Source organism: Pempheris klunzingeri, chromosome 14 (genome assembly GCF_042242105.1).
Source record: "Pempheris klunzingeri isolate RE-2024b chromosome 14, fPemKlu1.hap1, whole genome shotgun sequence".
In the NCBI taxonomy this organism is placed as follows: domain Eukaryota; kingdom Metazoa; phylum Chordata; class Actinopteri; order Acropomatiformes; family Pempheridae; genus Pempheris; species Pempheris klunzingeri.
In genome coordinates this window covers 17273934-17300721 of record NC_092025.1, presented here as the reverse complement: position 1 = coordinate 17300721, position 26788 = coordinate 17273934, and the positions used below count along the sequence as shown (strand labels likewise).

The window sequence follows — 26788 nt, the reverse complement described above, 5'->3', positions numbered from 1 at the left end:
TAATTGTGGTTTAAGTTTCACTGTGATATGTTTGGAAGAGTTTGATCAATATTACATACATTCTCACAATCATTTCATGAGAAGAGGTAAAAAAAAAAACCATTTTATTCCAACTTTATGGGCAACAGTGTATAAGCGTACTGAAATGGGTGCTGGAGATCCTTCCAAAGGACAATGCAAACCTCAGGATACTTTCCCTGGATTGGTGTCAAAATATGTCAAAAGCCGCGGGAAACCACATATATCACAGAAGAATGGTGTGTGCTGCCCAGATATAAATATATCCTCTGGTACAGGATGCATTCCTACTTAACCTTATACAGTCAAACAATTAATTAATGTAAACTTAGTAAACATAAAGATTTCTGGACTCCATTTTGGAGATGAAAGTATTTATTTGTTTACCAACTATTAAATCGAGTGGGTCGTGAGAGCCAGTATTGCTCTGATTTAAGCAGCGACGAAGTGACAGAAGCTGTCCTTGGTGCTGATTGGTGGTTTACAATGCAGAGGAAACTAATAGAGCTGTCCAAGGTGCTGAAAGCGTGACTGGACTGGGCTGGAGCCTGCAGCTCATTTAGGATCCCAGATAGATGTGTGTGGCAGCAAGGAACACACACACACACACACACACACACACACACACTTTTCTGCTGGAAATGACTTGTTTAAATTACTTATGAGTTTATTAGTGTGCACTGTGAGTGGGAAAAGTACCAGTGAATCATGTTTTACAACTTTCAGTCTTCTATAAAACCTCACTGTGGTCACAGCCAGTGCATAAAATGCTGCTTCTGCTCCTCATTAGTCTGTTAGGGACACCAGGGTGTCACCTTGGATCTCGTTTTGTGAACCCCTAGATTGAACATTTTTTAATGCAACTTTGTCTCATCAAAACATATTTTATATTTCATTTAAAACCGGCATTTTTTTCTCTCTCCCCCCTGTAGCACCGAGCCTTCCCCCCTATCCCATTCAGCCCTGCTTCCGCTTGGTGAAACCACGCATGTGTTGATCCGTGCTGCAGCAACGTGCATCGGTTCCTCTCTGACCCCAGTGTTAATCTGCATTCAGTCTAGAGGCTCCACTGCTTTTCTCAGCTGCTCGATATCACTGTTGCTCATTACGGGGGGCTTCGCCGTCTGTGGCAGTTTTTTTAGGGCCCTGCTAGGCTGTCGGATCGGCAACAGACGAGCCAAAGAGAGAGAAAAAAAAAAAAAAAAAAAGAAAAAAAAAAAAAAAAAAAAAAAAAAACGAGCGACGGCGAAATCAGGCTTTCGACTCGCATCGATTCTTGTTTTGGCTGATTTCACTCCAACCGCACGTCCGCCTCGGGTCTAGATTTGCAGACCCGCCGCTGCTAGCGTGCGTAATGTATCGTAGAGAGGAAACACAGTAAATAGGCGGACACGTCCATCTGCAATAAAGAGGAAACGAAGATGGTGATGATGATGATGGCTTCACCAAATTTAGCCTCCAAATGCTCGACAGCAATGGCGAAGCCTTCCCTCCCCCTGAAGCTCTTTCTCTGGCTGTTTATTGCCGTTAATCTCCCGACAAGGTAAGACATCAACGCGTGATATTTCCTCTCGAACACCGCGGATTGTCTGTCTGCTATGTTGGGCAGCGTTTTGCTTGTTTTTCTTTTTTTTTTTGTTGAACAACACATCATTTTGCGGTGCCTCCCATGTAAAGCCGACACAACCCTGCTGTCGGCAGGACGACCCGGGCAGCTGAGGGGAATCTGGTTTTAGCGGAAAACCAAAGACATGTAGCGTGTTTTTTTATCCCACTAATAATTGTGGTGCGACACGGAGGTGTGATATTAATTTGCTAGATGGCCACAGCGACACATGCGCTGCGTTACGCAGAGCTGTCGTGTGTTGAGCAAAACAGAAGCGACTGACAGCGAGGCTACATTTAAATATTTGGACATCAGATGATTTAATGATTTAACGGGACATCTTCGGGGATAAACGTTTCTGTCATTTGTCCACCGGCTCTCACGGTCTGGCGTCTAGAAATAGCACCCAGGCAGGCTAATTTGCTTGAAGCTAAGGCTACCCAGAGTCTCTGCTAAGCTATCTTTAAGGATCAAGTCTATTCTAAGAGACAAAAGCCCCGCAATTGAACGCATGTGTCGGAAGTCGAGATGCTATAATCGCAAACAAGCCGTTTTGTAATAAAGACAAGTTGTGTATGAATGAGGGCACGTTTCATCCCACGTATTTGAAATAATAAAAAAAAAAAAAAAGCATTTCAAAATGGCAGACAATCAGAGAGAGAATACAAGTGTAAAGGCACAATAAGGACAAGGGTAACACATATGGACTGATCCTTGTCTTGCACACACACACACATAAATGCACACACACACACACACGGGCTAAAAGGACTGCCATTTCAGCTTTAACTGAGTTGCAGATGTGAGCTTTGTTGGGAGAGAGCTGCTGTTTGGTCGTCCCCGTCAAGACATTATTCTTGAGTGCTTAGAGCAGACTGGCCAGGAGGAAGGATGGTTAGGCATCGCTTTCCTCTCTTGTGCTGCTGGAGGGTGAAAAATGGAGGCAGATAAATCAGCCGACGTTCAGTCACTGTCACACCGATCGCGACTTCGAGGCTCCCTGCCCAGCCTTACACTGCCAGGCCCTGTGCATTTCTAATTGCATGCACAAGTGGCGTTCGCAATATGCTTGAGTAAACCCCACACTTTGTCCCCACTGCAGCCAGAATTGAGATGTTCAGCTATGGATTGTTGTGCATAAGCGGATTGAACATAATGAACCGGGTGCTTCTTGAATAATCGGAACCATAACGATCACATGTGAACACCTCTACCACCTCCCCCCCCCCTCCTAAGTGACAGGAAGGCATATTTTCTTATTCATATAGTCTATATACAAGTCAGGTGGATGATAATTAAAAAGACAGCTAAGATGTATTGGAAGTCGTTTGTAATTCATGTTTGAGACCTCTTACATAAGACATCTCTCAAGGCCTCAGGCATGCTTTCAGTAATCTATGCTACTTTGTGACTCATTGTGACAGTTACTATGTGTAGTGATGTCTGATGTGTATCAACATACATTAGCCCCAGTGCACAGTCAAATGCTGTTTTTACATCAAACGCATCGCATCATCCAGGTTTGGCACAAAACTGCTCCAGCAGAAGACATTTTGTTGCAAATGTTTTGGCACGTAGCCCAGTTCTTTCAGTCAATAAGAAGGCTTCAGCAGGCCCAGCATCCACCACCCATGACAGGAGGAAGTGATGTCACGGTTAGGAAGCTCTGCTCAGACCGGATGCTGTTTTGTATTCTGGAAACCCACCTCAAGCATTTAAGGTGGCAGATGAGATTCATTATGTAATCTCTATTTGGGACACGCTGCAATTTACTTTTTTCATTTTCTGTTTTTACTGCACTGGAACATATTTTGATACGAATATATTATCCTCATTGGTCAACAAGAGCCAATATTGGTGTGATGGACTCGGTGTCACAGGATGTCTGTACACGGGACATCACCATCACAGTAAATCACATTTCAGGATTGTTTTTATGTTTCCATCGACACATGCTAGTTTGGATTGAGGTCACTGAACATTTGCACATTTGATTATATTAAATAAGATACCACATTTCCTCTAATCCCTGCCAAATAGCATTGCATTCATTAGAATATTACAAATTATATGAAAAATACAAGCCAGGGTAATCCTGACAATGCACTTTCTTCAGCTTATTTTCTCTAAATCTTCCAGGGTTTAGCTGCATCACACCTTAATAGTTCTCTGATGTGAACGTGTTGTGTTGTGAAATTAACTGTCTCCCTCATCACCTAAAATTTTGATGTTCAGTGTATCACTGCCAGCAATGCAGGATTCCTATAGGATAACAAAAGCAATACAATACTACGTGTAGTCGTGGCTTAAGAGAAATATCCCACAACAACCTAACAAATAGTTACCCCGCTAAACAAACATGTAACAGATGCAATGCCAGCAACATATACACCCACATGGATGGCATAATTATATATAAAACAAACATTTAAGTGACTCAAATTGTCTCTGGCATCAGTTGCTTTAACACCAGACTCCTGGATCAGCAGAGTTCACTTAAAATTACATCACATGAAATGAAATAATCGCAACCGATGGAAATGAATAGTATGACTTTGAGCTGCTCTAAGTGTGGATGATGTGTGACAAGAGAACAAGTGTTATGTCAGCTTTATGAATTCGGTCCAACTTGCCACTTGTTGCATTCCAGTTATCCCCGACCAGCATTGATTCTCTTCAAATGGCCGGTGTTTATAAGTAAGAGCAGTTCATTTAAAGTCCCGTCCCTTTAAATGGGATTGCAATGCATTGGATTCAGTCAAGCCAGCATACACTATCTGCCCTCTGTCATCACTTGGAGAGGATTGGGATCAATAGTTCTGACAAACTGTCAATCTGTCATGTAACCCATAATATGTATTTATCTCCCAGAATTCCTAAAATGCAGCTGATAGCACACAGATGTCAATCTTCTTCTTTCCTATGTCAATTTAAGACAGTTTGACAGAACAGAAGAAGATGACGGCCAAAGCTCATATCTGCCTCTTGCTTAAATTTCTGTGATATTCGTCGACCCAGGAGGTATTAAGGTCAGAGTTGGGAGGGTGTATATTAACAGCAGCGGTGATTCCTCCCATTTCCTCAGCCCAGCAAGCATCACAATAAAGCTGAAGTGGGCTCATAACATGTCCTATTTAAAGTCTTTTTCACTGTGGCCATCCATGCAGTCTCAGTCCAGATTGCTTAGAACTGGATGAATTTGAAGGTGAATTAAGGATAGTTTTAAAACTAATTTGCTGATGTTGTGTTTCCCTTTGTAGTAATATTGTATATGTGCCCTGCTTTTCCATACATGGAAAGCTCAACCCATGCTTAAAGTTAAAAAACAAAAACAAACAGAATCTGACACTATTACGCTCAGTTTAATCCACTGAGACGGGACAGCATTTTAATAAGTTATTAATGTTTTATGCTGCTAGTTAAGGTGATTGCTAAGCTGTTAGCATTGAGTCTAAGAAATTGCTGATTGAGCCTTTAATTTGATACTCAAAATTGACAAATTGGCCTAATCTGCTTTATTGTACTTAACCGCTGAGAGAAACAAGCCAACCTCACATGCCAATATTAGCTAATCTTTGTGATCTGGCTTACGCTGGACTGAGTGAAGCCTGTAAACACACTCAGTACCAGAGGTCAAGTTAAGTAGACACACTCCCGGTGATTGGTTAATAGTCATGTATGTTACTATATTACCATAGCTGCAGATGTATATTTTATGCTGATTGGAAGCCTGACTGATTAAGCAGAAGCGTAATTTACACCCACTTAAACTGATTACAGTTTGCTAATTAGTAAAAGTGGGCCACTGCATTGTGTTATTTCGTTTTTATTAATGGTGAAGGGAAGGTTTCAGCTACGACTTGATGTGCTGGAGCGGTTCGTTGTGTTGTTGCCATAGGTGCAGGACCAATTTCATGTTGCTTAATAATGAGCATGAGGGTTCATTAGATGTGGTTACTGCATTAGCTACAATTTAAAACATGCAAAGATGATAGCTCGAGGGAACTTGATGTGGAAGCTAATGGTGGGCGAATAGCTGTTTCCATAGCAGATATTGCTATCATTACCCTCCGTAGGCCTTGTTTGGAAACTGCAGAGGACGGGACAGTTCTCTGCTGCTTTACACCTGACGTGAGATTGTAATTGAGAGCTGTTCAGTACGAGGGACAGGTTTTTGACTGCTGCGCATAGAGCAGATGAGAGTGCTTCTTGATGTTGGTGCTAAATGTGCAAAGATAGAATGTATGAAATTCTGATTGTCCTCAATGACGGTAGCTGGGAACACAACACTCAACTCCAGTGCTCTCCATCATTACGTACACGTCTGTGGCCATACATATGCATGGGAAAAACAAATACCAATGCACACACAAACACATAGCAGCACACACGCATACAATGCAGGCACACACACACACACACACACACACACACACACTGGCGCAGCCCTCTCTGTGGATCTTCAGGTACTGAATTAGTAGGCAAAACCTCAGATCTGCCTGCAGTGGAGAACACATGGCTCCTCCTTTGATGTGCTCCTCTTTGGAGCATTTCCAAATACACAGATATAGTCTGTGAGATGAATGTAGATGATAAAATTGCAGCAACATAAAAAAAAAAAAAAGATACTTGGAATTTCTCACACCCTTCTCTACCCTATCTATCTATCTATCTATCTATCTATCTATCTATCTATCTATCTATCTATCTATCTATCTATCTATCTATCTCTCTATCTATGTCAAAGAAAGGTACGCCCTCAATATTTTTTTAATAACATGACGTAAAGTTTATTTAAAAGGGTCCACCTGAGTAGAATAATTCAAATTTAATGTTTTGGGGAGATGGATGGCACTTAATGGTGCTTAATGCAGTTTAAGTAAGAGTGCTGGTCAAAACATTATTCCTCACAGCCAGCCAAAGAACATGAGAAAGCTATCAGACCTTCTATCCTTGTTCTTTACCATGGAAACCGTGTCTTTTTCCCCCCCTCACCATTTCTATTTCTCTATTATTTAAGTGAGAAGTCTCTTTTTCTCTCATTGCACAAAAGCCTTGCTGAAAGCTCGCAACTGTTTTCAAGGTTGCTCTTTTATGCTATTGGCCATCCCCCTGATCTTATTCAACGGTTACTGGGGGTGCAAACGTTATCCTTACAGCTTACAGACAAAAGTATAAAAAAAAACCTTCCTTCTTGAAATCTTTGGGTATCTCTTGGGTGCCTTGTATCCCATGCATTGAGCTCCTCAACAAATCAGTGTTATTTATCAAACAGCTGCAGTTTTCTGGCATCGGAGACACAACTTGCATGTAATTAGTAAAGTGGGCCTCGCTCTAATGCATATGCATACAAGGAAGATTGCAAAAGCAAGATATGTGAAACATGTGCTTGATTGCAATTTCCATTGGATATTACCCAGGTCTTTTTTGCATGGAAAACGAGCTCTCTCCAAGGAGTAGGTGTACATTTACACGGGTGTATTAAAAGAAAAATGTAGCAGGGAAAATGCATTTTCATTAGCCCATATTCTGAAGAAATCTTAACAATTTGTTTAAAAAGAAACTGGTTTAAAGAATAAAGAGTAATAAAGGACAATATACTGTAGGTCCATTTGTCCTCACTAAACGCAGCCGTGGCTTTGACATCAACGGAGCTGCAGCAGTCCGTAGATACTGATTGAACTCTTGATAAGGCAAAGCAAGTGGAAATGCCGGCATAATAAAAATCACAGTGCGCTTACACTGGAGTGCAAGATATGAATTATTATTTAGTGAAAGGCAGTGGCAAACAGACACGTTTTAAGCATTGATTGAACTCAGATTTGGAGCAGACCTCAAGTTTTCTGGTGGTCTTTTGTTCCATATATGTGGCGCATAGACACTCTGGTCCTACTATGTTTTCTTTCTTTTTTTTCTTTAGACAGCAGTATGACTCTACTGCAGTGGTGTTACTTCTTCACATAGCATTATCTTGTGTCTTGTAGTTACATTTTTTTTTGACATTGCTGATGTCAGGAAAATCCCACCACTGAATAGCGGCTTCTGAACTCTTCCTCCTTGCGCACAAAACAGGTCTAGAAGGCAGTCCCAGACACTGAATGCGTAATGAACCGCTGCCTCAGTAAATCACACACTAATTACACAGAGACAGCGCTAGCACAAATTGAATTAAAAGCAGCGGCGCAAATCTACTCTGTGCTTTTTATGTACATAAATCTGGCCCACAATCTCTTTTACTAACACACACACATCACTTACACGCTTTTCTATCTTTTCGTCACACACACATAGTACATACACATCTCACCCCTGCCCGCTGGCAGCACAAACCTCCCCTGTTAGTGCAGACAGCGGTGCTAAGTCCCCTGACATACGCGATGGCAGCATATTGTTGTCGGCATATTAATTCGCCCCAATGCTTTACCATTGGAGACATACCTCCATCTTCTATTGAGGTCTCAAACCCGAAAAAATGATCTATTGTAACAAAGAATAAACTGTCATTCCAGACATATAATTTACCAAGATCGTACTTGTCTGTGTGAGAGCAAGAAAAACATTTAGAGCCCTGCTGTGGTGGTATTTGTGGTCGGGGGCTCTTGAGACATCATTATCCTTTCAGTTTGAGACGTCTGAGGTGAGGAAGTAAACTCAGGAAAATTGGCTTGTCTCCTCCAGCTCTTACAGAAGCTCGGGAGCCCTAAAAATCCTCTGCCGTCAAGTTCCTAAATTTTGTCATGTTGGCAATTTTCATTGAGTTGAAAATTGCAGAAGAGCTTTAGCTGTTGTTGAAGGTCATTGTGGAGGCTGTCATGTAAACTCCAGGCCTGTCAGGAAGCGCATCTCAAATTCTTACATGCGTTTACAATACTTTTGGCACATTTACACAATGAAGGCCATTTTGAGTTTCAATATGGAGACTTCTATTTCTTTTGCTCACTTATTACATCATAGTTATAAACCTCGTATTTCACGTTAGTCCGTGTCTCATCTTCACGTAGTCCTTCACCACAAACATGTCTCAGTGTTCAATCAACACGAAGAATGTGTATGCGGGTGTTGCTTCAAAATGACTTCCCGGCCTGAACATTTTGTCAAATCCCAACTATTACTGGGGGAAAATTGCCTAAAATTGTGCAAAAGCTGGCCCGCTAGATGGAAGTAAACAGCAGTGCAAAACATTCACTTATTTTGGAAGAGCGACCTTTATTGAACTGTTTCAATTTAACGAGAAAAACGTCCATATGAAGAATCTGTCCAGATGGGAACAGTAATGCTAACTTCAGCTGTCTGAACTGTTAGTTAGTACAAGGCTTCCAGGATGAAAAAAGAAGGCAAAAGGTTTGTTACCTAGATGATAGTGACTCTCAGCTGGTTTCTCTGATTCCTGTTTGAATGACGACAAACACAAAAGTGTGAAACCCAGATAATGAACTATCCCCTTCCAATCATCTCATGGTATGTCCCCTCAGAAATACATGTAGCATGATTCCCATCAGCTGAAAGGTCTCTCTATCTATTTTACATCCTCTTAGATGAAGATGTCTTTATGAGCCTTGGGCCATTTTGAGGCGATGATTGCTTTGTGCTTGTGTGCTGTTTGACACGAGCAAGACTGGGAATCACAGGATTATGAAAAAAATATCAAGTTGTCATCTCCATGCAGGGAGTGCAAAGATCAAAATAAAAAAGAATTACGTCAAACATCAGATAGCACAGTTTGCTTTTATGCTTGAGTCAAGAGGACTATAATTCAACCTTGACAACCTTACAGTGTGAAAAAATTGAGAAAATCCATGTTGTGCGTCAGTGTTGCACTGACTGATTCATACATTAATCCTACATAATGATTTTTGATTTATTTATATTATTTCACTCTTTTTTTTTTAACTCATATTAGCAGTTTCACGCTGCAACTTTGTTTCGCAATAAATAAGAGAAACAACGTAGAAAAGGAGGATTAATCACGTATGTTTCACTGTTTCAGTTACTTTATACAGTAGCAGTTATGTGATGATTAAAAGCCCAATAGCTCATCTCCTGACCTTGGATTGAGACGTCGAAACATTTTCTTTCTCTCATTATGTCTCATCTGCTAATAATTCTTTATAAAAAAGCAGAGCATAAGAGGAGAGATGCTGCTTATTCTCCTTTCAAAAGAAATTATTGATCGCATGCATTCTTTCTCTCTCCCCCCCCCCACAGCTCCTTCCAAACTGATGACGATGACGAGGTGTCTAACAAGACGTGGGTGCTGACTCCCAAAGTGTACGAGAGTGACGTCACACACATCCTAAACAGTCTACTAGATGGATATGACAACAAACTCAGACCTGACATCGGAGGTGGGTGCTGATTTTGCACAGATGATCTGTTTAGTCACAGAATCACAAAGCAATACACCCACATTTATGGTCTAATTCGCAATCAAACACATATATGCACTCATTAACTGACATACATGCTCATACCCTGTCAACTGGAGAAAAACAGGAATGTAGCATCTGTGATGTCACCCACTGATTTCTAGAAGGGACTCTTTGACGCCTGAGGCCTGCCATCTTCTCACTTGTTGAAGACAGATAATCCATGATTGTGCAGTGGTGTGAAGCCTGGAACACTTGTCAGTGAACACAAAACCAACCTCAAAATATACCCCTCTTTATCTCCTTAACACACCAATGATTCTCAAAATTGTCACTCACAAATGCATTAGATCGAGAGAATACTTCTTAGACTTCCTCCCTCTCCCAGCCATTAGAATAATTGCATCGTAAGGCACTTAAGGAGCTCAGAAAACAGCCCTGTGTTTAGGTTGATGACATTGGACTTTTGTGATTATTCAGGGGGCTTTCAAATAATTTTATGAGTCCAAGAGGTCGGACATTCCCCTCAACAAGTAGAGGATGTGAGAATGGATGAAAATCATCATTACTGGAGAAAAAACGAAATTGCAATTTGACTGTAACATCAGTGCTTCGTTGCTTCACTTGTACTCCAGCCTGACAGCTTGGAATCACTTGATGTACTCCCAAAACCCAGAAATGATAAAAAATGTTATTAAAACTGCCATTTCCTTGACAACAGATGCATTTCTAAGTAATCTGATGGCAGGATTTCAAACTTTGTTGCCAAGATCTCAGATCTACTACCTAACTGTGGTGGCAACTAGTAATAAAGTTTGTCACGTCACCTGATATGTATTTGAATATGTCTGCCGCACATTGTGAAATGATTAGACATGCTGACTTTTTAATGGCATGAAATGAAAATGGCAGGCTAGCTGTGGCTAGATGGCCAGCACATATTCACTACATTCAACTGAACACAGAGGAGTTGATAATATAATATTATTACATCATGCTAGACAGCACAAGCTGTCTGTGTGTTTGCCTGTGTCCATTATGTGTTTGTGTTGTGTGTTGAAAGGCAGGCAGGTAGACTATACAGCATGTGTGTACTCATGTTATGGTTTAGACAGCGGTCCGTCATGGTCCTGCAAGCCTTGTCTTGTCAATGTGAGCAGCAGACAAGTAGCTTACTCTCTTCACATTGAGAGACAGCTGGGTAGGTCTCCCTTGTCTACACAAGTGCGCATATATCGTAAAGCCTGTCACGTCCATCTGCAAGAGCTCAATAGGGAGATATTTAGTACCCTTGAATACTTGATTCATGGGTCAGTGTTCCTGGGAAAACTGGTTTAAGTCACAATCTGTCACACTCTCTTATAGAATAATAAAGATATAGCACTTTATATGCTGTGCAGAGAACTGTTTTTCTTTGTCCACTGCAGGGGTACTGGATACTGCTGTCATGAAAGGTGCAAATAGCAAGAATAGAATGCCCAAGTCTTATCAGTCTGTGTCACAGAGTTACAGTTGGGACACTATTTGTTTTGTCTGCCGAAATTAAGGAAGAGGGGAACAGAAACTGAAATATACAACCTGTAAACTGAAGAAGAAGAAGAAGAAGAAATATTGAGTTTTTTATTCAGTTTTTTTGTATCTCTGCCAAAACAAGTGATAACTGACAAGCTAAGTCCTTAGTGTTAAATGGCCATGCTCTGCACAGTTAACTGGTTTATGTGATGTACGTTTAGATTTCAATTAGATGTTCGAGTCACCAGCATTTAAACTCACCTAATAAACCCTTTTGGCATTTTTTTTTTTTCAATTTGGAATGCGATGCAGTCTTTGTCACCGCTCACTCCACTGTTGACCTAAGAAGGGATTATATCTACCCCAGCACTTGCTACTGAGAGGTTAATGCTATGCCCTCCAGATTCCATCCCCCTCCGTGCAGGAGTCCTGGTTAACCAGTAGGCACCCCTAGTGCAAACAAAAATGGCACAATCCCTCATTGGCTTCCTAATCACAAACATGAACTGTTTGTTGATGTATGAGGGAAAAAAAATGACCAAGGCCAAGGTGCCCCTGCCAGGAATTGACCCAGTATTCAGCTTCAGAAATGGGTTAGATATTTTTTCTTTAAAAAAAAAGGTTAATGTGCACCTTTATTGGACAATTGACAGTGAATAGCAGACAGAAAACAGCGGGGGAGAGTATGACATGCAACAAAGGTCAAATGGTGACGTTGTGGCCATGTGGCAGCTTTGTGGCAGGCACTGTAACCATTCGGCTACGAAGGCGCTCTGGCCTAATGCAGGATGCAGCGTGACTAATGAATCGACTGAAATGATGGCACAAGATGAAAGCACATGAGTAACTGTAAATCCTTACACTCAGCTACTTTCATGGTTTTCCAGATACTGCACAATATGTACAATGCTGTACATGATGTGACACATTTCATGATGGGCATCATCTTTATTCTGAAGACTTCAGAAAAGGGCTTGTGCTATAAATTGAAGAGCAGCTCAGATCTGCTTTGAGGTGCAGCTTCAACCCAGAGAGCCACTGCCTAGCTGGGCGGCTGGCTGCCACCGTCTTAACCATCATCTTCAAACACGCTATGATCTCGCTCTCTCAGCGTTGGTCTTCCAGCTGCTGCCAAGTTACACAGCTACAGAGGGGTTATAATTAGCTGGCTATACTGTCATCTGATCCACCAACCAATCAACCACCCAACCGAACCAAGGCGAAGCAAAGTTTCTCCTTCACTCCTCAGAGCGCTAAAATGCAGTGGATTTAGATTCAGCGCTGATTGTGCCACAGCTTCCCTTTGAAGTCCATTGTGATGCTCATTTAATTTTAATGCCCCTGGAGTCGACTGTACGTATAAAAACTGAAGCAAATAGGACAGAGACATCAAGAGAGACTGGAGAGAGACAGAGAGAGAGAGAGAAAATTTGAAAATCCTTAATTCTTCATTCATAATATATCCATGGCACAGATCAAGGTCATTGCCTTCTTGAAAACACTTTGACAAATATAACAGCAAGGGCATACATTTATTGTGCAGTGAGTTTAATGAATTTAATTAACAGGTCCGAATGATTGGTATTGCACAGTAATCCATATGGTCATATTCAATGAGCTAATGCCATCGTCCTCTTGCCAGGATGCCTGTTGTGGGTGTATTGGCATGTATTATGTTGTCTCAGACAACAAGTTAGAAATCTTAGTACAGCCACTTTATGTTCACTGGCATCTCGGACTAATGTTTGCTTGGCATCTGTTTATAAAAGACATCCACTTTCCAGCTGGCTCTGTAAAATAAGACAAATGTGTTTTTATTTATTAAAATACTATTTATGCTATGCCCGTAACTTTATATTCGGCCTTACTAATGATCCAGGCCGGGGTTATGTCGTGCATCACATTGAACAGTCTACATAAATTCTAGTTATGCCAAATCAGGAAATATACACTAGTATTCATAGAAGTTCACTGATATATCTAGCCAAAAGCAACACTTGATTATTGAGAATATTGAGAGGTAAGTATAAATTTGCTAGAGTGCTGTGTGTGTGTATATTGCATGAGTTCGTTCATGCACGTTAAAATATGTGCGGACAGGTAGGGGTGCAATGCAGATTCATGTATGCCCGTCAGTGACATGAAAAATGGATGCAGACCTTGCTCCCTCTGTCCATCTCTCACACCCACAATAGATCCCACACTAAGCCTTGAGGACGACTGAGTCTTGACATGACTCCCCTCTCAGACATAACGTCCAGCCATCCATAGACAATTACGCAATAGTTAGCGAAGTGTAGGAGCTGATTCAGGCTGACTTAGAAGATCTGACAGAGCCTGGACATACATTTGACATACGTCTGTCTGTCCGTCTGACTGAGCTGGTGGAGGCGGTAGACACCAAGAGTTAACCAAGAGTAAGCATGCGGGTGCGCAAGCAGAGATGATTTGGGTGAACAAGGGTGAACATGCAACTAATTGTGTGCGCTATATTTTCCATAAAAGGAATTATCCTCTATTGAAAAGGTAACATTTAATAGTTTCCACTGTAACTCTTGCTCTAATAATATGCAGCATATTTATTCAGTGGTCTGTTTTGCGCTAAGAATTGTAAACTCTTCCCAAATCATCAAGTCAAAACATGTATGAGGAAGTTCGAACCTAAAAGTGCGTCTTTGTGATGCCAGCAGGCCTGTGAGTAACTGATTGGGTATCAAGAGGAGCTTTGAAGCATTGAGGGATGGGATGGATGGGATATTGCAGAGGGCAGAAAGGTATTCTGGTAAATGGGTCAGGAGTTTGGCCGTAAATACAGACAGTGTGTGGCTCTCTGACTTTGGCTGAAAGCCTGTTTGAACATGCAATTGGCCCTGTATGCTCTGCTGTTGTCTCCTTGCAGACAAAAGACAAATCTGAGCCAGGGTTTCTATTTCATCGGCAGTATTAGATGTATCTTCGAACTGTAAAATCGTGTTAATGTAATACCGTGTTGTAAAAGAAAAGTGGGATCATTTGGTTTGAGTAAATTACTGTATATGGTTACATAGAATGAACTGGGCATCCTTAATTTTTTACAGTGGACCGAAATTGAAGACCACCCCAGTTAGATGCCTTTTAATTACATTGCTGTATTAAAGCTACAAATAGCAGCAGTAGCACCAAAATTATATACTGCAAATGATAAAAAAAAACAAATGAGGAAAATGGCAAGGGCTCATAAATTGGTATTCAATTTCCTTTTCAATTTAAAGCATTTTAGCAGAAATTCTTCATTTATAAATTTATATTTATACTTAACAATCGGACACCAAATTACAAACATGTGAGACAATTCCAACGTCAATAACTGATTAAGAACATCCCTAAAATGTAGCGCTATGTATCTCAAGATCAAAATCAGATGTTTTACCTTTTTGTGCTTGAAATATTCATTTGATATTTTTATTTGCAGTACATATTTTTTATTTCATACTGCTTTAACAACAGTAATTGATTCTGTTGCACTTCATCAGAAGACTTTTGAAACATTGAATCTTTCGTATGAGACTTGAAGTGGATATTCTTCCGTCCCTCACTCCCCTATTGGATTGGTTGTGATGAAAATCACTTTGCTATGCCAAATATATTTTTTTCCTGTTTGCATTTTACTATTACATATACTATTATATATTAAATGTATCTTAACAGGTATTGTTCGGCTCATTTTAATGATTATTCAGCTGTCCATTAGGTGTGTATTAGACAAAATGTGACATGGAAGCTAGCTAGGCAGTGATGCTGTTCAACAGCTTCCATTCTCAACTGGGAGATTATTTTCTGTTTTTTTTCTTCGTTGATGATCAATATAATAACGATGATGTCGACAAAACTGACAAAAAAACTTCCTGAAACTTGTTGTGCACGACATGATAAATCATTGCTCATCTCTAAATTCAATTTTTTCATGCTTCTTTGCAGTCAAACCAACAGTGATCCATACAGACATGTTTGTCAACAGCATCGGCCCAGTTAATGCCATCAATATGGTGAGTAACACTGAAATATGATGTTGATGTGCCATTGTTGTTATTAATAATCAGCCTGAAACTGCAGGTATGACTAAAGTAAGATATTTATTCCCAAAGTTGTGTTCAGCATGCTTCCATTCTCAGAGAGGTGAAGCTATAATGATCCAGAAAGTAGCTTTTTTTCTTCTCTGGAGCTGGCAGAGATTCAGTGTCCTGTTCAAGCACACATCAGCAAGGCAGATACTTACTGTCATGAAGTGTTGGTTGGTCCACCTAATCACTATGCTGCCCCACTGCCCATGTAGTATAGCAACACAATACAGGTGTCAATCACATACTTAAGTACTGCACTGGCTTTACAGTAAACTAGGGCAGGATATTTGGTATTTGTAGTTTGTCAAAATAAATATACCATTTTGTGCCTTTCCTCCTTTCATCAGACTTTTCATCATTTCTTTTTGTTGCTATGGTTAGAGTGACACTTTCAACTTGTGCAGTGGTTGCAATAAATGTATTTTTGTTCCCAAACTTCAGTGCTTTTCGATTTTCTATAACAACTTCTTTGATAGAAATGTGCAAATAAAACCTTTTTTTCTTTGGATACTATTCCAGTATTATATATAAGGCAATGAAATAAACTTGACGATACATTAACCAACAGTTTATAGTGTATATAATACAACTGTTAAAGTACCAATAGAATACACTTCAATCGGTTTCAGCCAATATGAGTGGGAGAATTTGTACAGCATCAGCTTCCAAAAATCAAATCAATGTATTTCTATTAATCAAAATAACAATTTTAGATTTGAAAGTGTTGGGAAAGGGTTGAATGTGGGCTGTCATATTCAGATTGGAAAGACTCTACTTCGTGTTGTTTTGGACTGCCATCGTACAATTGCCATAATGCTCAATAACACATGAATTCTAAATTTGAAAACTGAGGAATGGTAATGAAAATTATAGCCGTCACGCCGCAGCGACAACCAACACAGGGCAGAACAGGTCATCTGATAGTGGAGAGGAAAAATGCTCGTGGGAGAGAAGGAAGGATTAGAAAAATCTCACATGTGTCATTGTTTTCTGTTGCACGTTCTCACTGAGAACCCACTTCTATTGTAATCCTGCAGCACAGTCTGCTCTACGTGGTGATGACGTTCCATTTCACTCTTAGCACTCTTAGCTAAAACACCCACTCTCAACTGCAGTCACTTTAAGTCATTGAATGTCAGGATGGGATCAGTTGGAAAATGTGTTTGTGGTCACATTAGGGAATCTATGTACGTGTGTGTGTGTGTGTGTGTGTGTGTGTGTGAGGGCACCGCGCTGACATGAGACTATGACTGATTGATTAACATTCATGCGTAATCCGCGTGGCTAGGCCGGTGCGCTCACACTATGACATGACAAATGTGGCGAGGTTGCTAGGTTTTCTGAAGAGCATCTACGAATGAACAAAATTTGGAATTTGAAATTATGCGTTAGGAATATTTAAATATGGCAAAATTACTGCTCGTGAGAGAGGAGGAAGAGATGGGATAGACCTACAGAGAGAGCGAGAGGGAGATCAGGGTTTGAAGAAGAAAAAGAATCATAAATTGGCGCTTTGTAGCTACAAGAGCTGAGGATTTTTTTGTAGCTGTTCTTAGATGCGTGCAGCTGTTTGAATGGAAAGTGTGATTCCATGGAAGATCCCAGAGTATATATATAGGTTTGAAAATAAAAAAAAAAACAAGAAATAGATGTTTATCTCACTCAGCATGACCCAGCTGAAGATCCTAAGGCATTCAATATTTCTCTCATCATTGGATTTGAACTGTGTCTGTCCTTTGTGGAAAAAAGGTTGCTGAAAGGATGGAAATGTTGCCTGGTGAAAATGTTGTTTTTTAAATCTCATTTAGGACTCTTTGGCATGGATTTAGGCTTTATTGTTGGGCTAAGCTTTGTCAGGAAGTTAATGCCTCTATGCCCTCTTGCACACAAATCCCCAGATTTTTTTTCTGTCTCCCGCTATACTTTACTTTGAACCTCAGAACTCAACCATTCCAAATATCAAAGTAAATAAGAAAGACTGATGGCTCCCCCTCACTCACAGCCTCTCCTTTCCCACCCACATTAGACCATATCTCACCTTTGCTCTGAGCTCTTCAACTCTGCCCATGCCTCTGTGCCTATGCTTTCATTCCCCGTATGCATGTTCTCACACAGCTTTCACGGAGACTGAATAGGGAAGGTTTTGTCAGGCTCAAGACAAAGTGCTGCCAAGGCAGCAGGTTATGAGGTTAGATAATACTTGAGCCAAACAAGGGGAATTATTAATTGCCCCACTGAACATTTAATTTTCAGGTTGAGGGCGCCAAGATGGTCTCTTTCAACGGAACTCTTTAGTAGGGACAAAAGGACTTCTTGGCCTGAATAGACACCATCTTGTTTGAAGAAAAAGTGCTTACAAATGTGTTCCAGCATTAAGTTTCCACTGGCATAGTAAAGTTCCCTTCAGACAGGAGAAACAGAGGACCACATTGTGATCTAATCTTATTGCATCTCACAGTTAAAAGCTACGCTTAGGCGACAGCGCCAGTTGCAAACAATACTGTTTGCAAGGTTTTTCTGACAAACAGTGTGTTATATAAAGCATGTTGATCTTTTAAACTGCAGTTAAACAAAGCAATTCCAATACAAATGTGTTTTTATCTGTTGTCAGGAATATACCATCGACATCTTTTTTGCTCAGACTTGGTACGACAGAAGGTTAAAATTCAACAGCACAATGAAGGTTCTGCGCCTCAACAGCAACATGGTGGGGAAGATCTGGATCCCAGACACTTTTTTCCGCAACTCAAAGAAGGCAGACGCCCACTGGATCACCACGCCCAACCGCATGCTTCGAATCTGGAATGATGGCCGGATACTCTACACCCTCAGGTAAGTCGTCAGTGATGCAAGTGATGAGATATCGTTAACAGAACTGATACGGGTATTACTCATTCATCTGTGACCCAACATTTGTTTGCCAAGACATTAAAAAAAGTGCTTTTAATTACAGTTTAAGTGGGGAAAAAAAGTCATTGCTTTTTTTCTGTGTTGGAATGATACCTATTACAACGGGAAGTTAATCTAATTACATTAATAATTAATTCTATCACTTTAAGCGGAATAAAGCAGAAAAACAGTAGGTATGAGTGAAAACACGTGGTGACAAGTCTCGGCTCAGTCATTTGAGCATTCAGGCCGGACTAAGAGCTAATAACAATCGTGCAGCACTTTATTTATTCGTTAATATGTAATATTATCAATCTGTTGCTACTAAGGTGCCTCCTACTCTTCTTGGAATCCAGCACAAACAGCAAGCAAAGCATGTGCTTTAGAAAGCATTCTGAAGCACCCAACGATTTACAGCCTCTTTACATAAATGATTCATGGTACTGATTATCCTGAACAGGCCCTGGGCGATTTTAAATTTCAGCATTTTTAATTTGACAATAATTAGCTTGCAGGAATTCTGTCCTACTGAATGAAGCAGGAAGTTGTTAGTGACAAAAGAACATTGGAACTACATTGCCCTAAACTGATGTTTTTGGGTGCTTTTGCATGTCACATGGTTTGATAGGGACCATTTTTTTATTTCCCTACTGTATTATTTTCATTAGTTTGAGTTTCTGAAACGTTTGTTAAGATTTTTTTTTTTAAATAATATAAATATTGTACTATTTCTATATTGTCTAAAGGCCCATTCTTGCCTGAAAAGCTTGAGACTGGAATAATTTAGTTGCCAGGAAGTTACCGCTTGGAAGGCTTGAAAGTACAAGACAGCTGACAGCATGGACGGCCCCCCCATTGTGGCCGAGTAAATAACATGACTGCATACTGTTTGTGAGTGCAGAAGAGTGGATCTAACAAGAAACGTGAAATGTGTAAAACAGGAGGGTAGATTGAAGGGAAATATTAATTGAGGTTATTATCATGTTTTGCATGCCATCATAAATACAGCAGACATTAATACTGACACCACAATATATCATCAGCGATAATAAGAGAGAAAGTGAACTCTTCTGGACTCAATCAAGCCGTGATGGATGTTCTCCTATGCAGAACACTACCCCTCTACTTCATTAATTTGTTAAGGAACTCAGAATTTAACCAGTGGTTAATTAGGATGACCGCTGTGATTGGGAGGACAATGATACATGACAATAGCGAGTGCATGGATGGGTAAAGTCATTTAAGGTCATTCTCTCATTAAGGGGAAGTTTAATGACTTTGCCTTCAAACTCCCTCAAGTGTGAAAAGTGGAGACGGGCGTGTTGCTGTGAAAAACATCAATTTAGTTTAGTGAAATTTAATTAACTATGTGTTAATACCAAGGTATTGGTTAGAGATTTCATTCTGTCTTTTCCAACACATTCTGTAATGTAAAATATCGTTTTGTGATGGACTAATCTAGCTAACTAGAAATGAATAACAATCACATGTTGCCACCGGGACCCGACCCCAGACAAGCGGAAGATAACGGATGGATGGATGGATAATAATATAGATAGAATAATATAATTATCATACATTGAATCCTTTTTTTACTATAGTAACTGACTATAGTAACTCTCTGCAGGCTGACCATCGATGCCGAGTGCCAGCTTAAACTGAACAACTTCCCAATGGATGAGCACTCATGTCCCCTGGAGTTCTCAAGCTGTAAGTTTGGCCATATGCTGATTCCCTACTGTCTTGCTCCTCCCTCTCTTCCTCTGTTTCATTGCAAACACAAGAACACACTATAGGCATCGACAAGCGGCATATAAGACATCATTTGTAAATGATCTGCATTTGTACAGCGCCTTTCTAGTCATTTCGACCAAAACGCTTTGACATTACATCCTCATTCACACTGGGGGAATAACTTTCACACACATTCGCACACACTGAAGTTATGCTTCAGGAGCAAGTTGGGGTTCAGTGTCTTGCTGACTTGCTGAGGAGCTGGGGATCGAACCGCCAATTTTCCGATTCATGGACGACACACTCTACCGCTGAGCCACATCCGCGCCCCTCGCATTTGCATGATTAAGGAATAATTATGCAACAGGCCAATTTAAGGCTGCAGGAGCCGCAGGATTTTTTTGCAGACCATTCCAATCTCCTGAAAAACAGTCAGACAGCCAATATGCGTGTTTAGGTGTAACAGATGTATTCACATCAGAAAATATGAATGCATGTAAAGAATATATTGCCTCTTTATCAGCAAAAACATTCCTAAACCATTCATACATTGTATCTGCTGGCATTCAAGTAAAGGGATTTATAATAATAGAAGAATAAAAGTCTCATTGCCAGCTCGACCAAAGGCAAAGCACAGATTGATTTTTCTGCACTTTGTCAATACTGTTCTGAAAGACATTTCAAAATGTGACACGAGTCCAAATGAGTCAGACCCTCCGTGTGAGGAGAGGATGGGGGGTAAGTTATGCTAATGAGGCCGCTATGGATCTACAGAGAGATGCACCATGGGATATTCTCCAGAGAGAACGCTTCTTAAATAGCTTGAGAGCAACAAGAAAGAGAAACAGGCCTAAAAATGGAACAGAAGCATTCATTTAAATTTGATGAAAGCCACGGATGTTTTCAGAACTTTGAAAATCGCTTGATGTACAGTACATGAGCTCAATCTCTGAAGCAGCAGGAGGAGCAGTATGCAGCTATTCATCACGCGGCATATTTTCTCAACACGTGCCACAAAACAAAGCACTGTAGCTTTTCCGCTGCAGCCTCCATTGCAGTGGTTTTGACTGTGGCCAGACAGGATCAGATTACACTGATTTCTCCTTCGACTGAGAAAATTAATTCAGTATATAATTTCAGTTTGCTCAAAACTGCATATTTTATGTTTTATTTTTATTCTAACTGCAGCAGTTGTTTCGACAGTAACACATCTAGTTACAAGGTGAATCCATGGCGTTGAGCCCCAGGGACCTTGCTGTTCTAGCTTCCCCACAGAACACTGAATCAGTACTTAGTTCTGGATGAATTTCCAGCAAAGGAGCTGACTTCCTGCCTGGCTGGCTGGCTCTAATGTGGCAAACAGGCAGATCCTCCCATCCCCTGCTCCTCTGAGGTCCAGCATTAGTGGATGTCTGAGAGCGCTTTAGTCATAAAGCCATTTTAAAGTTTTCACTGAGGAAGCTTCATGTGCGTTATTCAAGCCGCTCCCTCGTCGGCTGCACACAGCTCATGTAACCCCGACTCTAAAAGATAATTCTTTACATTCAGACTTTAACACCTGTACTAGGGAACATATAGTCCGGTCCATTTACATGATATGGAGTCAAATTCCAAAGTGAACTTCCAAATTTGGATATCAGACATAAATTCAATACTAACAAATATGATTTGATTATGATATTGCATCTGCTCATCTGATTGAATCAGTATCAGACAAGTGAGATGGTTATTGTGCTTTTCACAACCAGAGAGCATCCTCTTGAGGTAATAAAATTACTGAGCTCATAGCCAGCCATGAATCAATTTAGCAATTTTTGCCTTTATGCCAGCTCAGTGCTTCAGAAAAAGAAGTTCTCTCCCCACAGATGGACTCGATAACTTGTCAACATGTTGTGCAGGAGTCTGTTATATAATGGTTCTTTCATGAAACTGTTTATTTGCAAGATAGCTGACTCTGTGGGTATGGATTAGTCTGAAATAAAACAGACTGTGTTCTATGTTTTTTTTTTTTTTCTTTAAATTGAACAGTGTTCTGACACATAATTTTATTTAGCAGCAAGTCAAGTCTTAAGATGTTTCCTAAAAGGCATGAGTAGGCATGAATTAGTCTTTGAAAAACCTCTCCTTGTTCTAAGCTCCATGTAAATCTGTTCTTTCCTGTTCAGATGGCTACCCCAGGGAGGAGATTGTGTACAAGTGGAAAAGGAGCTCAGTTGAGGTTGGGGACATTCGCTCCTGGAGGCTCTACCAGTTCTCCTTTGTGGGCCTGAGGAACACCTCTGAGATTGTCAGGACTGTCTCAGGTAAGCAAACTATTTACTTGTTTTGCCAGTGTCATCCTGCTTGTGTCTTTGGATAACCATGTGTGTGTGTGTGTGTGTGTCAGAGAACAGTATGCCAGTGACAGTGAATATGTTATAAAATAAAGTAGCTGTCTCTCTCCTTCTCTGGCTCTCTCAAAATTGCCTTTCTTCTTTCAAGTCTGATCTGTAAACAATCACGTCTGACCTGTAGGCTGATCTGCTTCATATCCATTGCTAGAGGTTACAACATGATCTTTTAGAGAAACAGGGACATGATCCGTAATGTTTTTTCCACTTTTATTACCCGCTGCCTCAAGTGAAATTCACATGGGCTACAGACTGTATATATATCATCTCCCCTGTGGGATGCAGAGACAGATTCTCAATAGAAAACCATTTCGCTGGCAGCGTGGGATCGCACATTTTGAGGAACTGTGGATTTATTGTAAGAACTGGAGGACAGTATTCCAAGATGGCGTCCCATTCATTCACTCACTTTTGGCTCATACGACATACACAAAAGTTTCTCTATGGCTTGTCCTGACTATCTTTCCCACGCTTACACATACACAAATACTGAGTTTTGAAATATTGACTTTCTCACCTACATTTCTCTCCTGCTTCACTGAGTCGACTGTCCTTCATGGCATGCTCTTACTAAAGTCTGTGTGGATTTAAAGAGCGAGGTGCCTGTTAAATAACACAGAAGGAAAATGTGTATTATTCATACGGCATTTTAAATCTCTAAGTAATGCATGTGATGTTTAAAATATTTGTAATCTTTACGATTGTCTGTGGTGTAAATAAGGGGTGGATCCAAAGCCCTGATAGTGAATATTAGCAAAATAGCGAATATTTACATCATATAAATATTTAAAAAAGAATTTTTTTTCAGGAATTAAAAAGAAAAAAACATTGTAAAATAAGTGTGAGCACAGTGGTTAGGCTATTTGTGCTCTGCTGACTTGTGCTGATGTGACAGGAAGACCCTGGAAAGGAGCAGCGCTGCCTGATTAACATAGGCAAAATGTTGCACACCACTCTTGATTAGTCTCTTTTATGTTCTAGTTCTAACTGCTTTACTGAGGAAGTTTATTATAATGTCACCCATATTTTGCTGCCCTGATGTGTGGATTGCAATTGAGTTATGGATGGGTGAAATAATATCATTAATGAGGAAAATTAAAATAAAATTACCTGTAATAACTCGCCCCATTAAGAGTGATGCTGTATGCATTTAAGCATGAGGCACAGCAGTGTAACTTTATAGATTATCTAAATCTCCAGACATTATTCTAGCTATTGTTTGCAACTCAGTATGAACAATTAAGTTGAAAGTAATATCGAGCTTGGAGTGTTTGCTGAGGGTGTAATAGCTGCTGTCCCTGTTAGATAATCTAGTGCTCTATAATGGTGACAAACAACACTGTGACAAAACACCATGAACCATCAGCTTTTACAAAACACACGTTAGGAATGTTTTATCGCAGTGCAATTTTGATGTAGTTACATACATTCAAAACAATGCACAGGCCTGCAGTGTCGTTCATTATTTTAGATATTTCAATACAAATAAACATAGGCTCAGATTGTCTGTCCAATGCTCACTTTTCAGTGGCGGCCAACAAACCCAGCTCTATCAGACAGACACAGGAACACGCTTGTATGCTCTTGTAATACAACGTAGCCGTGTGCGTAACTGAATTCACCCAATCGCTCTGTAATTTGCCACAGTTCAATAGAGTGTCACTGCTCACACACACACACACACACACACACACACACACACACACACACACACACACACACACACACACACACACCCATGTATATACAGGGAGGCAAAAAGAGTGTTTTGGTGATAGGTACATGTGCACTGCAGAACCAAAATGTTTGAATTACATTGGTGCAGGTTGATTAAGAAAAACTGCTTGTAAATGTTCTGTTTTAATCAAAACATTTTTCAAGTGACAACACACGAAAAAGGCAATCTGCGTAGGAGGATGAGCTGTAGTGGAGAATTTGCAGTGTCCTCTAGCTCTCTCTCTCTCTCTGATCTGGTTTGTTATTTCCACAAACAGCCATCTGCTCTCTTGTCAGAGCAGAGAACCTTGACTGTGGCTGAGAGACCTCTTGTCTCATTTTGCAGTCAGTTTGGGTATCTGACCTGCTTCAAGATTCATGAACACAACATCTGTCTCAAAAAGCAGTCAGTCGGCCTTTTACTTAACCAGTTATCTCAAGAACTCGCCATGCGGTGGCTAATGCTCCTGAAAGGTGTGCTGGAAATGTAGACATTTTTCTTGATATGCTGTAATATTATCAGCTCCCACCATGTTTTTCAAGTGTAAAAATTAAACAGTTGTACTAATAATTTAGATGTTTCTTACTTCTTTGATCAATTCTTTCATAGTAGAAAGGTTGCCTTCAAACAAAATGCTAATTGACACTATTGCATTATTTTCATCTGCAGTAAATTTAATAGAAACCTTGTTTGACCTCTGGTTTTAATTTGGCTTTTACCACGTATCAGTCTACTATTTTAGCGTTGTTTCCACATTTTAATTGTGTTATGTAAAGCAATTAGGGCTGCATTTTTGCATGAAAGGTGCCATACAAATGTACAAACACGTGCTGTAAAAATATATATAATATATACTTATATATAGAATAATTGTTCCTGTTGCTGTTGTTTTGTACACTGATCCAGAGCGAACCTTGTGCACTGCTGCTGTGTTGGCTGCTGTGTTTGTAGCAGGGGCCTGTAAACTTTAGAACACTGAAAGGGGAGACTGTCCTTTAATCGGATGACCCTGGGCTCAAGTTCTCATTTTAACATCTGTTGGTGTGTACCACACTGCGGTGTCCATGAGCAAGACGCTGAATCCCTGCCAGCTAATGGATTCTGTGTCATTGTCCTGCCTGGAAAGTTATAGTTAGTTACAGTTTTTCTTTGAATTGAAAGTGAGGTTTAATGGGTCAGGGGAGGCCACAGAGGGACACATAATAGTGAGATAAGCATACAGGCAGGTGACTTGGCCTGAGCCATTCAATGATGACTGTAGCAAACAGTCAGAGGAAGAGATTCCCTTGCATTTTGTGAGATAAGCCAGCCCCTCCCAAGCTCAACATGTCGCAGTACTATTCATATCTGTGCTTTTTTTTTTTTTAAATAAAAAAGGATAAAAAACGGTGAGCTATGATTAAAGAACAATTGAGTGATATTGTAATTTAAGGGTACTGGGGCGGTGGCATGCCATCTGCTGCTCCGATGCAGTTGCGTTGTAGCTTTTTTTATGAAGGCTATATCTTTTTTATTTGGCTTCTCTTCCCTCCCTCAGCCAGTGTCCAAAGGCTTGGTCTCTTAACATGTCACTTCACATCAGGGCCGCCTGTACTGCCTGGAAGCCTATACCTGCATTCACAAGCACAGGCACACATTTGCATGCACGCACACAATCTCAGGGCTAGAATAGAAAAAAAACCCCAAAAAAAAAACACTCACTGCTGCTTATGACAAGCAAGGAACCTTGAAAGGACACCAGTGGACAGAACAGAGAGAAACTAAAAGAGATACAGACGATTTGAATGTAGGACAGCCAAGCGACAGCCAACGTTGCTGTTAAGTTAACCTCAAAGTTAACCCCTCAGTGACTGGGTTAAGTTGATGCTGGGAGCTGTGTTCTCACCCATCTGCCAGGCTGGAGTTCAGGGATGAACATCATAGTGCAGACAAGAACACAGAGAAAACAAAGAGAGAGCAAAAACTCAACAAAGAAAATACAGAACGGAATCCGTGTTGTTTACAGCGGCTGAGCGAGTTAGGATCTGAGGGTACATTTTGGAGACTTACTCAATAACAATATAAGCAACATCAGATAAACTCGATTATAGTACTTCCATTGGATTACTTGTAATTTTTGCAAGCAAACAATCAGAAAATTAGAAATGGGCTAGCTGCTGCAGCTTTGATACTCATCTGCAATGCAGTATGACTTGGGTAGTGCTATATGCACCATGATGTACAGATGTAGTGACTTGAAGTTGTGGTTTACTAACACTCTCTCTCTGAGCACGACAAAACTAATCTTATTATCCTAATCCTAACATCACTGGCGCCAATTTCCAACAGCCAGTGGTGTAGTTGTGTTAATGCACGAGAGATGCAAATGCTTGATAGATGGAGGGGAAGTAAAAAGGAGATGTATTGTGAGGTGAGAAGATAAATGAGTGATTTGTTTTATCAAGAACTGGGTGATT

General features: G+C 40.4%; 1 protein-coding gene across 1 annotated transcript in view; it reads left to right on the top strand.

Annotated features, from left to right (window-relative positions):
- The first annotated feature begins 1445 nt into the window (after positions 1-1445).
- Positions 1446-26788, top strand: part of gabrg2 (gamma-aminobutyric acid type A receptor subunit gamma2) — a 43763-nt gene continuing 18420 nt past the window's right edge. The window contains exons 1-6 of the mRNA XM_070843227.1: positions 1446-1561; positions 9830-9969; positions 15460-15527; positions 18214-18434; positions 20119-20201; positions 22391-22528. Coding sequence (XP_070699328.1) covers positions 1446-1561; positions 9830-9969; positions 15460-15527; positions 18214-18434; positions 20119-20201; positions 22391-22528 — 766 coding nt within the window. The remainder of the gene's footprint in view (positions 1562-9829; positions 9970-15459; positions 15528-18213; positions 18435-20118; positions 20202-22390; positions 22529-26788) is intronic.